This window comes from Pseudorasbora parva, chromosome 1 (assembly GCF_024679245.1).
Source record: "Pseudorasbora parva isolate DD20220531a chromosome 1, ASM2467924v1, whole genome shotgun sequence".
In the NCBI taxonomy this organism is placed as follows: Eukaryota; Metazoa; Chordata; class Actinopteri; order Cypriniformes; family Gobionidae; genus Pseudorasbora; species Pseudorasbora parva.
Window position 1 is genome coordinate 48,671,514 of NC_090172.1, and position 13,878 is coordinate 48,685,391.

The following is a 13,878-nucleotide window of genomic DNA, read 5'->3' on the forward strand; positions in this document are numbered from 1 at the left end:
ACCTGGTTAAAGATAAATGTGAGAAAATTATTTCAAAGTTTCAGACGTAGCCTATAGCGCACAGTACAAATAAAAAGACCTTGCCCAATGACACAGGCTATCAGACTAAATCATTATGCAAAGTCAAAGTCCACTTGGCTAGAATTACATTATCCTCAACAAGATATTGTTCCCCAGCAGTGACTCAGTATAACCAGTTTACTTCAAACAGTGAGACAGAAAGGACTGTAAACAACTGAAATTGAGTTAACAGACAGAGGACCTCGACCACAGAGCACACCATAATGGAAAAAACATCATCACTGTTAAGGTAAGTTTAGTAACATTCATTTGTTGAAAATCAATACTGTTATTTACAATAGGCTATACCTTCAGAAGTATGCTTTAAAATGAGCCAAATTTACATATATAGACTTACATTTGACCAAAGTTGAGAAATAGATTAAAAATTCCATATTTATATTTTTAGTTAAAAAAGTTATATCATTGTTTAACATCAAGTCTTGAAACATTGGACTTTAACTGTTGGTTTTACAGTACATTTGTTTTACTCCATTAACAGCTCTTAAGATAAGAGACAGTCTGATTACAACCATGTGTTGTCTTGTACTTGTCCTACTTTTAAAAGATATTGATTAGGCTATTAAAGGAAAAAAATCCGTATTTTTTGTAATTTTTTACACATCTTCATGTTGGTCACTCTTGTCTAGTTCTAAAGAATGGCTGTTGGTTTCAAACTTAAGAAAGGCCAGTTTTGTTGCATTTCTTTTTTTCCAGTATCCGTTATATACTCCAGTCTTCAGTTTTACATGATCCAATCAAATTTCACACTGTTCATCACACAAAGCTCATATGGCTTCAGAAGACGAAACACATGATCAAACATATGAACAAAATCATATGATACAAGCAGACCAACAGTATATCAAAATCCTTCCAGAAGAAAGAAAGTCATTGTAGATGTAAATAATGGGAATTTAAGTTGCTGGGCAAATAGTTCTTTTTCTAAACTGATTCTTGACTAAAACAACTTTTGTAACCTTTCTTGACCTCATAATCTATTCTGTCTTGACGTTTTGCATCTTCCTCGTTTCCAATCTCTCTTTCTGTCAGGTCAGTGTCTCGGCGGGTTTGGTCGCCCCCTCAGCGTCCGTTCAGAGTGTGTTCCTGGAACAGAGAGGTCAAAAAAGGAATCACTGCAGGAACCCTAGAGGAGCTCCAAGAAAAGGTACAAAAAGGAAAACCTTTTAGTTTTTGTTCAACTAAAAGTTTTGCCATATTTGATCATGCTGTGGGGCATTTTTATACTGTGATTCTTACCTCAGGCAGCTCAGGCACTCTTGATATCTACTGTGCTGACTTTGGTATGTGAAGAAGATGGGACCGAGGTCGACTCCAATGAGTTCCTTATAGCCCTGCCAGACAACACTGTTTTCATGGCCCTGAAACCTGGAGAAATCTGGAAACCTCACCCTGTATGTATATCTGTTTATGTCAAACAGAAACCTTTTTTTATTTAATCAGTAGTTGCTATAAGGTGTTTCACTACTAATCTGACTGACTTAATCAACATTATGCACACATCACACGTCAAGAAGCAAAAATCCCAGTAAAATGTCATTTTGTATGAACTAAATTATTAATGACTTTCTTAAGATTCATTCACTTATTAGTATAACATTTGTATTGTTCAGTATCTTATCTTTTCATTAACTTCCTCCCTCCTAGTTACTTAAAAGGGGTGGCAGCAAACCAGGTGATAATAAGCCAAGGACAGGAAAAGACATCGCTCAGATCACCTTTGATCTTTACCGTACGCACCCCAAAGATGTTTTCGGCTCACTGAATGTGAAAGCCACATACCAAGGGCTCTACTCTGTCAGTGCAGATTTTCAATGCTTGGGGCCAAAAAAAGTCCTGAGGTAAGCAGTTCCCCTCTCAATACTGCAATACAGATTAAAGATGGACTAAGCATTTTAAGGCTTTGTTTTACTAGTTATTTTAACTAGTAAATCAGTTAAAGGAACTGTATGTAAGAAATGTATTTCAATTAATCATAAAATGGCCCTGATATGTCAGTAGACATTAAGAAATCATGTTCATTTCAAATACTTCTATCACAGACAACAGTAGTCCGGCCAGGATATTGCAATTTAAAAGTTGTTGTAGCAGCCCTCAACTGATGTTGATGTTGACATGTTGTGTTTTGGCCTAAAGCTCCGCCCTCCACCTATCTACCAATCACAAAGTCAGTAGTGTTTGGGCATCCGGGTTGCCAGATCTGCTCTAGTTTACCACATTTGCAGCTGCAAACGTTCCTGCTGGATCCTGCAGCCAATCTGGCAACCTCGAGTCAGGGGGAGGGGAGGGGTAAAAAGTGATTCCAGTACCAGTTTTGGCCACAATCTTACATACATTTCCTTTTAGCCACTGAATTGCATTCAACCCATTTGTTGTCCCTCAGGGAGGCCCTCAGAGTCATATCCACTCTCCTCCAGGCTGCTGGACACTTGCTGATCTCATCTGCTGCTGTAATTCGCCGTATTATCCAAGGGGCGGATCTTCTTCAAGCCCAACATACCCAACCTATCGAGTACAGGGAATAACCAGAGGAATGTCTAATTTATAAGACTTGAATCTGATATTGCTAAGAATGTAACTGAGGGAGAGATGTTTTTTTTTCTTCTTTTTTTCTGAGACTTGCAGATGCTTCATAGATAGATTTATATGGAAACATTAAGGTTCAATTTAACATTAATGCATTAGGTAACACGAATGAACAACTTTACAACATGTATTAATCAGGAAATGTTTATTTCTACACCTTCAAAAGTAAATTTTAGAATTTTTTGATTTGGTTTTTGATGTCTTTTATGCTCACCAAGGCTGCATTTATAAAGTAAAACAGTAATTTTATAAAATATTATTTCAATTTAAAATAACTTTTCTATTTGAATATATATTAAAATGTAATTTACTCCTGTGATGACAGCTGAATCTTCAGCATCATTACTCTAGTCTTCAGAATCACATGATACTTCAGAAATCGGATTAATTACTGGCTAATATTTTTATGGAAATCTTAATTTTTTTAAAGATCAAAAGAGCAGCATTTATTTGAAAAAAATATTTTTAAATTCAATAGTAAAATATGCTTATACATTAGCACTATAGTATTTACAGTACATTCACCTAATAAACACTGTAAAAAAATGTTTTCATTGTAAGTTGATACCTAATGCATTAACTAATGTTAATGAACTTTGTCAATTGTAAAGCTACCATTTATATGTTGCTAGTTTCATGGACAATTCTTAGAAAAAGTTGCTCCAGGAAAATGCTTAGGTTTCTATGAAAACTGCCTTTTAAGAGTCTTTTTTTAAGTCTAGGACTACCCAGTGTTACTTATTCTGTATGTTTGACCCTCTTTATAAATGTTCATTTTACTTTTACCATTCAATGTTTACATGATAGACCACTGTATCAATTTGTATCTTTCTCATTTGATCATCTATTTGGATAGAAGCATCAGCTAAACAAATAAATGTAAAAATGTAAATGTAATGTAAATACAAAATTGTTGTAATAATGAATGTTAAAAAAATAAACATGTTTTTAAGATTGATTTATTAAGTAAAACCAAATTGGTACAAAAAGCTTCAGCACAAAAAAGACAGTCTCTCTAATCAGCTCATTTGATGCATAGACTAATCAACTTTATAATGATACTACCCAAGAATTGAATTAGTTTTCAAATAAAATAAAAAAAGGATCACAAACATTATGATTGGGGGGAAGAGAAAAAAAAAATCAAGCACATAAATTATGTAGTATTATGTCAGCATGATGTTTCCGTCAAAGAAACATATCTGTGTAGCACAGTGTGGAGTTAAAGATTGCAGTTATGCTGCTAATAACCTTAAATACAATTGACCTTTGTAAAAGCAAACATCTACATATCTAAGCTCGAAGTGCAACTTAAACAGGAAAATGGCAACACGCATGCATTCGCTCTGTTTGAAACACACTGAGAACCACAATCATTAGACCTCTGATAAAACGAGCTACAAAACAAAATACATTGTACTGTAATTCAGTGCCTTGCCATACACAATTTTGTTGATTACTTTTAAGTACATATTCTAATACTAAATATGTTTGATTCAAGTAAGATGCTTAGGTTTGGAGATACATATTGCATAACAATGTTGTGAGAGAGGTTCTACAAGGCCCTGGTCATAGCATTAAACTGGGATGGAAATATCCAGATAGGTTAAAAGGAAAAAAAAGTATTTGTGTAACATCTTTGGCAGTGATGCGGAATTCAGTTTCCACCTATCTGCACAGCTACAAATGCCATCGCAAACTGACTTCGCTGCCAAGGTCAGAGTGCACCCTCAGGCAAAACTGGGGTACCTCCCCTAAAAAGTTTGTTCCATGTTGGTGCTTCGCCCCCTCCACCTCCGTTAACAACCGTAGAATCACCCAAGCTAGAGCCCATGTTCTCAAACGAGACTCTTCCCCGTGAATACTTCCCGCCCCTTTTCTGTTGTTGCATTATGACGGCGATGATGCGTTCCCTCTCCTGTGAGGTCATCCAGCGCATCTGGTTGTGTTTGATATGGTAACGCGTGTCACCGTACCACTGGATGATCTCGGTCCTAGTCAGGCCTGTCTTCTGCTGGAGAATCAAGTAGTCGTCGCTTGTGGGCCACTGGCAGCGAAGGAAGCTTTGCCGCAAAATTTCCAACTGTTCCCTCGTCTTCTTACGAAGTCGCACATTTGGTTCCACCCGGCCGCGGACGAATGACGGAGACGGAGAAGGGGAGATATCCGCAGAGTATTGTTGAACGGAAACGTTGCTGTCATCAAACTCACCGTCATCACTTACTTCCTCCTTGGTCTCGTTTGATTGGTTGAGTGGTTCCTCATCGTCAGCCACATCCACATCAACCTCAAACCCTGCCTCTGTGTCGTCAGCCTCGTCGTTATCATAAAATTCAGCACTAGGTAGAGCATCGTTCTCCACCTCGTTCTGAGAGTTCGGTTGCGCCAGCTGCAACGACCGATTGCGCCCCGCAAGCTTAGCTAGCCAAGCTCGGCCGTTTTTGCGAAGCTGGTAACGGCTGTCAGCGAACCATTTGCGGATTTCACGCCGATTAAGTCCAGTCATTTTCTGAAGGCGCTGAACCTCGCCGTCAGACGGCCAAGACTTCTGTACAAAACTGCGGCGCAGGGCCATCAGCTGCGCTTTCGATTTTTTCCCTGGCAAGCAGTGTAGAGACTGGGAAAGCTCTGGAAGCTCGGGGTATGGCATTGCTGTTTGTTGCTCATTCATAATCACATATGATGAACGTCCATAGGGATCGAGCAGCTGGACTCCAGTATTGTGAGGCGGTAAGTTTCTACTTTCACTTTGGAGGTGGGGGTTAACTTGAGGAACTTGGGATACAGGTCCAATACCATTTCTGTACACAGCATTAGAACGGAGCATCTGCGGTACACCGTTAGCAGACTGGGAAGCATTATTCTGACTTAAATGCAAGCGGTTTTGGTCAGTGATGATGTGTTGTGGAACAGTACGGCTGGGTTTAGGCGTGTGGTCTCTCTGGTCTACATGGGCATCTGCCACAGGTTGCGGTATAAAATCCTGTTGCGTTTCATCACGTCCCAAACTATCCTCCTCATCGTTGATTTCCACACACTCCTCGGCGACCGCTCTTTTCTGAATTCGCCACAGCTTGCGTCGAGTTTCTTGGATGTCGTCATCAGCCCAGCTAATTCCATAACGTACCCGTTGCATCATGAACCATGCTTTAACTCTCTCTGGGGGTAATGCACACTTTCGTGCAAGAGCGCTCGCCTCCTGTGATGTGGGGTATGGGAACTCATTAAACGCTTCCACGAGTTCTGACACGGCATCCAGCTCGTGGACTTGCTCAGAGCGCACCCAGATAAGCTTTAACCCCTCGGATACCAATGGAAGACAGACTAGGTTAGCCTGGTTGTGTGTTGACGTGCCGGAGGAGGCTGTTTGCTTCTTTTGGCAGGACTCCTTAGTCCCTGAAGAGCAGGGTGACTTCTCCTGAGGTAATTCGGGGGATGAGCTCTGCGTTTTTTCAGGAGCAGGCGAGACGTCCATCTTCTCTTCCTGTTCTTTTGCTTCCACGGACGATGAGGTCTCATTTGAGTCTTCAGGAGTTTGAAGTGAAGTAGATTCAGATCCCTCAGCTGTGACTGGCTGAAAAGAGGGAGATCAAGAAATATGTATACAAAATGAGAAATTATCTCTTATTGACAAAGTTAAATGCCACTGCAGTTAAAGTTACAATTGAGTCAAAATGGACGAAATACTATTGTTTTAATAGAATACTGCAGTGTTTATTATAAATGATTTCTCCATGCACATCATTATTTATTTTTAATTCATGTGCCCTTGAAATCTTTATTATTAACTTTTCTTCCCCCTTGCAACGATATCGTCCCCTTTTGCAATGAAATGCAAACTAATGCAAGGGCTGGAGTAATAACAATACTTCCCCTTCTTCAAACTCACTAACATGACATCAATAAGCAAAAAACAATGATCCAACAATCCAATCAATTCCTGATCGACAAAATCGAATGGCCTACATTTTTTTTTAGTTATGAGAAGCCATTTCACTCACATATGTATCACAATAGGTTATAAAAGGTCATCTCAATTTCCATTTCATGATTCATTTCATGGTTCCATTTAATTTAAACTAAAATTAGATAAAAGTGTGCGAGTGTGTGCTATAATATGAATATTGATTGACATATCTTAAGAGATTTGCTAGGCCCAGAAAGTTAATTTGCAGCTCCCATAAGGAACTTCCAATGGGCTTTTAAATTTGAGAAAAATAAGGTCTGTTAGGCCCTGTTTACAGCCATTATTGGAATGGCATTATTAGAGAGGACACGAAAAACTAATTCTGTTCCAGGTTTTAAAATGATAAATAGCTAAAATCCTTAGGCCAGAAAATGTAATCAATTAACTGTAAATCAGTTAATGTTACATGAATACTATGCGAATATTAGCTGTTTAAAATGTAATCCTGAAACCCAGAAGAGAACCATAACATTTAAGCAATTTCCTAAGTATTTTTAAAATTGTAGTTACAATCTGTGAGTAAAATCAGATCTGCGGCTAACATTACTTGAAAAGACTTTTACATGCTTTTTTTTTACAAAACCAAATACCCAGTTAAAGGGTTGTCACATCTGCCCTCATTTTCATTTTCATTTTATTTCCTCCTAATGCATCCTATAAACAGTATGTCTTGCACACACCTATTCATTTTTATTCATTAGTTATATCTGAGAGGAAAAATTTAGTGAAATGCAAGTCTTCACATGCAATTATATAGGCAGTGTTGAATTTCATTTTTAGCTTCTTCCATTCTATGTAGACAAGTTAAGTACAAGTATAAGGATTATGCAAGCACATACACTCACCTAAAGGATTATTAGGAACAACATACTAATAGTGTTTAACCACCTTTCGTCCTTCAGAACTGCCTTAATTCTATGTGGCATTGATTCAACAAGATGTTGGCCCATATTGATAGGATATCATCTTGCATTTGATGGAGATTTGTGGGATGCACATCCAGGGCACAAAGCACTACATCCCAAAGATGCTCTATTGGGTTACGATCTGTTGACTGTGAGGGGCATTTTAATAAAGTGATCTCATTGTCATGTTCAAGAAACCAATTTGAAATGGTTCGAGCTTTGTGACGTAGTGAATTATCATTCTGGAAGTAGCCATCAATGGGTGCATGGTGGTCATAAAGGGATGGACATGGTCAGAAACAATGCTCAGGTAGGCCATGGCATTTAAACGATGTCCAATTGGCACTAACGGGCCTAAAGTGTGCCAAGAAAACATCCCCCACACCATTACACCACCGACACCAGCCTGCAAATGTTCTCATTCTGTTTACACAAAATTCTGACTCTACCATCTGAATGTCTCAACAGAAATTGAGACTCATCAGACCAGGCAAGCTTTTTCCAGTCTTTTCCTGTCCAATTTTGGTGAGCTTGTGCAAATTGTAGCCTTTTTTTCCTATTTGTAGTGGAGATGAGTGGTGCCCGTTGGGGTCTTCTGCTGTTGTAGCCCATCCGCCTCAAGGTTGTGCGTGTTGTGGCTTTACAAATGCTTTGCTGCATACCTCGGTTGTAACGAGTGGTTATTTTAGTCAAAGTTGCTCTTCTATCAGCTTGAATCAGTCGGCATTTTCGCCCACTAAACTGCCGCATACCAATGTTTTTCCCTTTTCACACCATTCTTTGTAAACACTAGAAATGGTTGTGTATGAAAATCCCAGTAACTGAGCAGATTGTGAAATACTCAGACCGGCCCGTCTTGCACCGACAACCAAGCCATGCTCAAAATTGCTTAAATCACTTTTCTTTCCCATTCTGACATTCAGTTTGGAGTTCAGGAGATTGTCTTGACCAGGACCACACCCCTAAATGCATTGAAGCAACTGCCATGTGATTGGTTGGTTAGATATTTGCATTAATGAGAAATTGAACAGGTGTTCCTAATAATCCTTTAGGTGAGTTTATATTTAGCAAGGTGCCTTTTTCTATAGTTATTTTTCCTAGAGATAACTAACAAGTTTATGAGCATTGAATGTCTTTTCTGAGGTAAATTTAACATGATTTTTCTTAAGCTGTTTTACACAAGCTCTTTCCAAGGTCAAAATGCTGATTGAGGGATCTGTCAGGCCACATTAAAAAGCATCATCTCACTTTATTACGTCAACACAACATAAGATGTGATGGGCTACTCATTACAGAACATGCAGTTAAGAAGGCACGCATTTTTAATCGTAACATGTACATTTACATGTTTACCAGGCGATCTCAGCAAAAATATCACTTTTTTTTTTTAGTGACGGAAAGGGGCTTCCATACGGGCCTGACCTGACCTGCAAGCGCAAAAAATGATAAAAAGATATCATGCAGCACGCTATCATTCGGATGTAAACACGTAGAACATTAAAGTAAGTGATTGCACGGTTATTTATTGTGTGATCTGCTGCAGAAGCCAGCAAACTTATTCAAAAAGGATATATTAAAACCAAAAACTAAGATTTATAATGTGAGCCCTTGTGTTTTGCTAGTATATAGATCTGCAACTGTAATAAGCTGACATCACTGTCCTTCCACTGACTACCTTTCGCAACTGTCTTGATAATTTCAGATATGTAAAATCTTTGAAGTGAATCCAATGAGCGCAGAATTGTGACGCATTGTTGCTCTATGTTACATGAAATTCCAATATGACTGTTCAGACTGAAGGTCGCATTGCAAAACATCTGGGGCCGTATTCACAAAACATTTTATCTTAGCACTAAGAGTTATCCTAAATAGCAGGAAATATTCTTTTAAAAGAAAAAAAATCTCTTAAAACCTATTCACAAAGCTGCTGAGACCAAATTTTACTAAGGAATAGAGATTAGTGTTAAGCTAAGAGTAAGGGCGGGGTTGACCTTGTTGCTATGGATGATGTCATCATGCTTACTAACCATGTCCACAGTGACTGGCTGTTTGGCTGATAGAAATATTGTAGAGCGTGTCATGTTGCCATATTCAAATAAAGGTTTTAAAAAGTAGGCTAAGTGTCAATAATTACACAAATATATGTCCAGCTAATTATCAGCCTCTATCTCATTTGTAGAATAAGCGACAAATTATGTTTTATAAAACAAAGTTTGAGAGGAGCACCATCTAATTAACTCGAGACGAGAGGAGAAATACAGTATGCATAGCCGATTTACCCAAATTACCTTGACATTTTGCTGCATCCCTCCACCTCCACCACTCCGACTCCTCACTCTCAGCCCAGCCGGAGATATGGGGAAGAATTCTGGGTTTGGGCTAAATTCTCAGCTCTGAGCTCTCGATTTTCTCAGGCAACACGGCAAACAGACTTATTTTACTTTATACTAGTGAGCGACCGATATTAATTTTTTTTAAAATAACGATACCGATTATTTCCATGTTTATGGCGTGCGTGTATGCAATTCTCAAAACATCCACAATATGGCGACATTTATAGGCAAACCCGATATTACAAAACTGATACCCGATTATGGGAAAATGCTTCAATATCGGCAATCCAATATATCGGTGTAAGTGTGAACTCCTGAAACAACTGCCACATGTAATCAGACATTTTCTTTTTATTTATTAAATAAATATTTATTACTTTTGGCATTTTTGCCTTTTTGTTGTGATAGGACAGTGAGTAGACACAAAGTGAAGTGGAAGAGAGAAAGGGAAGAAAAGTCTGATGATAGTGATTGGGTCTTAGTGACTCAGTCACTTGACTACTCCTGAGAATCATTTTACATATTTAGGAGCTAGTTTTAGTGCTAAAATGCTTCGTGAAGTACTCTTAGAGCAAAACATTTAGGAGTCCTAAAATTAAGACTGACAGGCCTATTCTTTTTTAGCCTTATTTTTTGTATCCTGAAATTCGTTTTATAACACCGGCAAAGATCGTTTAGACTCATCATTATCTTCTAATTCTTCCAGCGCTGATTACTTACTCTGTTGCTCTGATTGGTTGTAGGTCTATCCAATTTAGTGCAGAGGCATTTTCTTTCCTGGTTCGGTTGAAACACCCCCATAATCACAGCCCAATGGAGCAGCAGCAGTATAAGGCCCCGTCCACACGGAGACGCGTTTAGCTGTATACGTATACATTTTGTACCGTATCAGCGTTTCGTCCACACGGATCCAGCGTTTTAGAAGCATGCATCCGATATTTTTCTAAACCGGGTCCCAAAGCGGATAAATCTGAAAACGGACATCTTCCGTCTCCATGTGTACAGCTAATCCGTATATTTTCTGAAACTGTGATGTCATCACACTACGTCCAGCACGGTGAAAGAGTTTAAGGGATACAACTACGGGCACTGGGCATGCGCACATCAATATTGCGCCGTTTAATTAACGTATCTGCATTGATGTAAGGGTATGTTTTGGGTTGGGGTAGGTGTAGGCATTAATAAAACACATCTGTTAAGTAGCAAATGTATTTATTGTTATTTACTTGCGAGATTTTGGCTCACCTCCGACCACTGCTATACCCCTGCTAGCCACAACTCTTCTTCTCCGTTTTTAGTGTATTTCTGTGGCAGAATTACAGTGCCACACACTACTTTTAGCTTTAAGATTTTTTTGTGAATACGGCCTCTGACCTGTATTGGATTCAGGACCACATATAGAAGTGGCATAAATAGAAAATTAAAAGATCAGGTTCCATGTGGTTTGTGATTTTCATATCTTCATGAGAAAACCAGCTATAAGTCACGTGATCAAAAAAAAAGGGCCATATTTCCCTTCAGTCTCAATGTAGCCTCAGTGATGTATGCAGACCTCCAGAAATCATAGCAATTTGTTGACACAGCAGCAAGTATGCTTTTTTTTATTAAAAATTTGTATTGGTCCCCTTCCCCAATCATACCAACCCTCTCTATCTGCCATTGGTTGACTAAAGAGATAGTCCCGCCCCAAAAGCGCACCATTGCCAGTTTTTACACTTTATTACACTAGGAATAGCTTGAGTTCTCTGCACATTAAGCCGTATGATATAATATTTAAATTCAAACACATTTTAAAAACTTTATTAAACAGCATCTCTAATGGACCACATAACTAGCAAACAATTAAGCACACGAATAAATACTGACACAAAACTTGACTTACTTTATCCTTGACAGAGCTCTTTCCCAGGTCACCATCAGAGCAGGGTGTCTCCACATCACCAACCCGCTCCTCTCGCCTCTCGCTCCTTAACGAGTCCGAAAGGCTGGTAACAGGGTGAGCGGCGTGAAGGTGCTGACTGAGACATTTAACATCTTGAGCTTTATAACCACAAATCCGACACTCGTAAGCATCCTTAACTGACTCCCCTGCATCTCCTCCAGACTTTTCCGCTGGGTCTGGTGGTGAAGAGCGCGTGCTAGCGCTCTCGAGCTGCGGAGCTGCGCACTGCTCCATGGCAACCTATGCACGACCTAGCCAAGACGCAATTCATACAAGCGAACACACCGAGCAGACAGCTAAATTTCTCCTACAACAAAGTCGGTGCGCAGTAACCTAAAGGATGAAACAGGTTTCATTTGAATAATATAACTGTATACGGGGTCAACATGCAAGAGTTCAATGCTGAATCCGAATTTATGGCCACACTGGTCTGAGTATGGAACAAAGGCTGGCTAGCCAGCGAGCTAACACAAGAGCTTGTCGTGTTGGCTTCACACACAGATGCATACAAAAAGTAAAAATAGCCAGCTCGGATGCAAACTGGTTTATTTATTGTTTTCTTTCTTTCATTAGATGTAGTTACTTAAAAAATAAGGCAACTGAAAGTGCCATTCCGAGCTAATCGCACTCGCCTTTGGGTCGCACAGTAGTCCAGATAGCTGTCACAGGTTTGGTTTGTCGCATCCTCCGAGTGTGAAGCCAGAACGGCTTCAAAATAAAAGTTCATTAACAACCGCGTTTTCTTCTTCTTTTTCTTCTTCTTCTTCTTACTTTATTGGCGGTTGGCAGACCAGCTTTCGGTGCATTAACGTATTCTCTTTTTTGTTTCAAAAAGCTTTATTGAGATGGTAAAATAGCTTTAACATACATTCCAAAAACATCAACAGTAGCCTACATTTGCACACATACACACAATTAAAAACGAAATAATAAAAATAAGAACAGGTTATGTCTAATCATAGTAGCCTATAAGACAAAACCTTCCAGGGATTTCCTCATTTACAAACAGTGTTGGGTAAGTTACTCTAAAAAAAAAAAAAAGTAATTAATTACTAGTTACTAATTACATCTTCAAAAGTGTAATTAGATTACTGTACAAATTACTCCCGCCAAAAAGTATTTAATTACTTATTACTAATTACATTTGAATTACTTTCTAAATCCTATATCAACCTCGAGTTAAGCGATTCAAGGTTAGACATAAAAACTGCTCTTTAAATTCATTCAAATACACATTATAAAACTACATAAATTACTCTTATTAACTGACCAAAGTATTAAAAATGTGAGAAGGATACATAAAAACATGCATTTTAAAGTTAGACTTTAAATGTTGATGTTAAGTCCACTATTGAATTATGTATAATTATATTTAGTATTTAGTTCAATTACATCAGAGGTGACTAATTAAATTACAGAAAAAATAATAGTAATCCCTTACTTTTGAATAGGAATGAATAGGACAACATTCTGATAAAGGTGTTTACATGAGTTGCTTTTAGAATATTACGTTCATGTTCCCATTTTATGTTAAAGATCGATTAATGGCACACGTCATTACGTCTCCATGCCATGCAGTCTGAAGTTCCCTCCAGAATTTCACGTATCAACATACAGTTTATCTGCGTTATGGTAACATAAACAGTTTTGGGTGCTTAATTTTAAAATTTGACAAAATCTTCAAGTGCATTTATTTGTTATACTACACATGCAAATATAGACGACAGAAGATACCATTTCTCCAGCAACGGGCCTCCTCTACCACCGCAACAAACTCTGAGAGGTAGGCTACTGGATGAAAGTTCAAAGTAAGGACTGGTGTGAAAGAGTTGCTTAAGTCAAACCATGCTCTCTTGTTTGCCGTCAAATGGTTGACCACTGCGTTTGCGTATGTGTCCTGTAACACACAACATTAATAGTTAGTTTAAGGGGCATACATGTCTGTAATGCACTCCGATAATGGGACTAGGAATACTCCACGTCTTAATTCTATTTGCATTTACTTTAAGTATGACTTTAGCTGGATTAAGGTATTTAGAAATCGCTGTTTACAAGGTAGTTTCT

At 38.5% G+C, this 13,878-nt stretch overlaps 2 protein-coding genes across 2 annotated transcripts; one reads left to right on the forward strand and one right to left on the reverse strand.

The window, feature by feature from the left end:
- The first annotated feature begins 153 nt into the window (after positions 1–153).
- cideb (cell death inducing DFFA like effector b) lies at positions 154–3,625 on the forward strand. Its single transcript, XM_067444256.1, has 5 exons — positions 154–310; positions 1,114–1,228; positions 1,326–1,475; positions 1,729–1,922; positions 2,465–3,625. Exons 1-5 carry the CDS (start codon positions 285–287, stop codon positions 2,604–2,606), a joined length of 627 nt encoding a protein of 208 aa, XP_067300357.1. The 5' UTR covers positions 154–284; the 3' UTR covers positions 2,607–3,625.
- homezb (homeobox and leucine zipper encoding b) lies at positions 3,609–12,701 on the reverse strand. Its single transcript, XM_067444242.1, has 3 exons — positions 12,447–12,701; positions 11,755–12,147; positions 3,609–6,241 (listed from the first exon to the last, which is right to left on the reverse strand). Exons 2-3 carry the CDS (start codon positions 12,046–12,048, stop codon positions 4,385–4,387), a joined length of 2,151 nt encoding a protein of 716 aa, XP_067300343.1. The 5' UTR covers positions 12,049–12,147; positions 12,447–12,701; the 3' UTR covers positions 3,609–4,384.
- Positions 12,702–13,878: the final 1,177 nt, after the last annotated feature.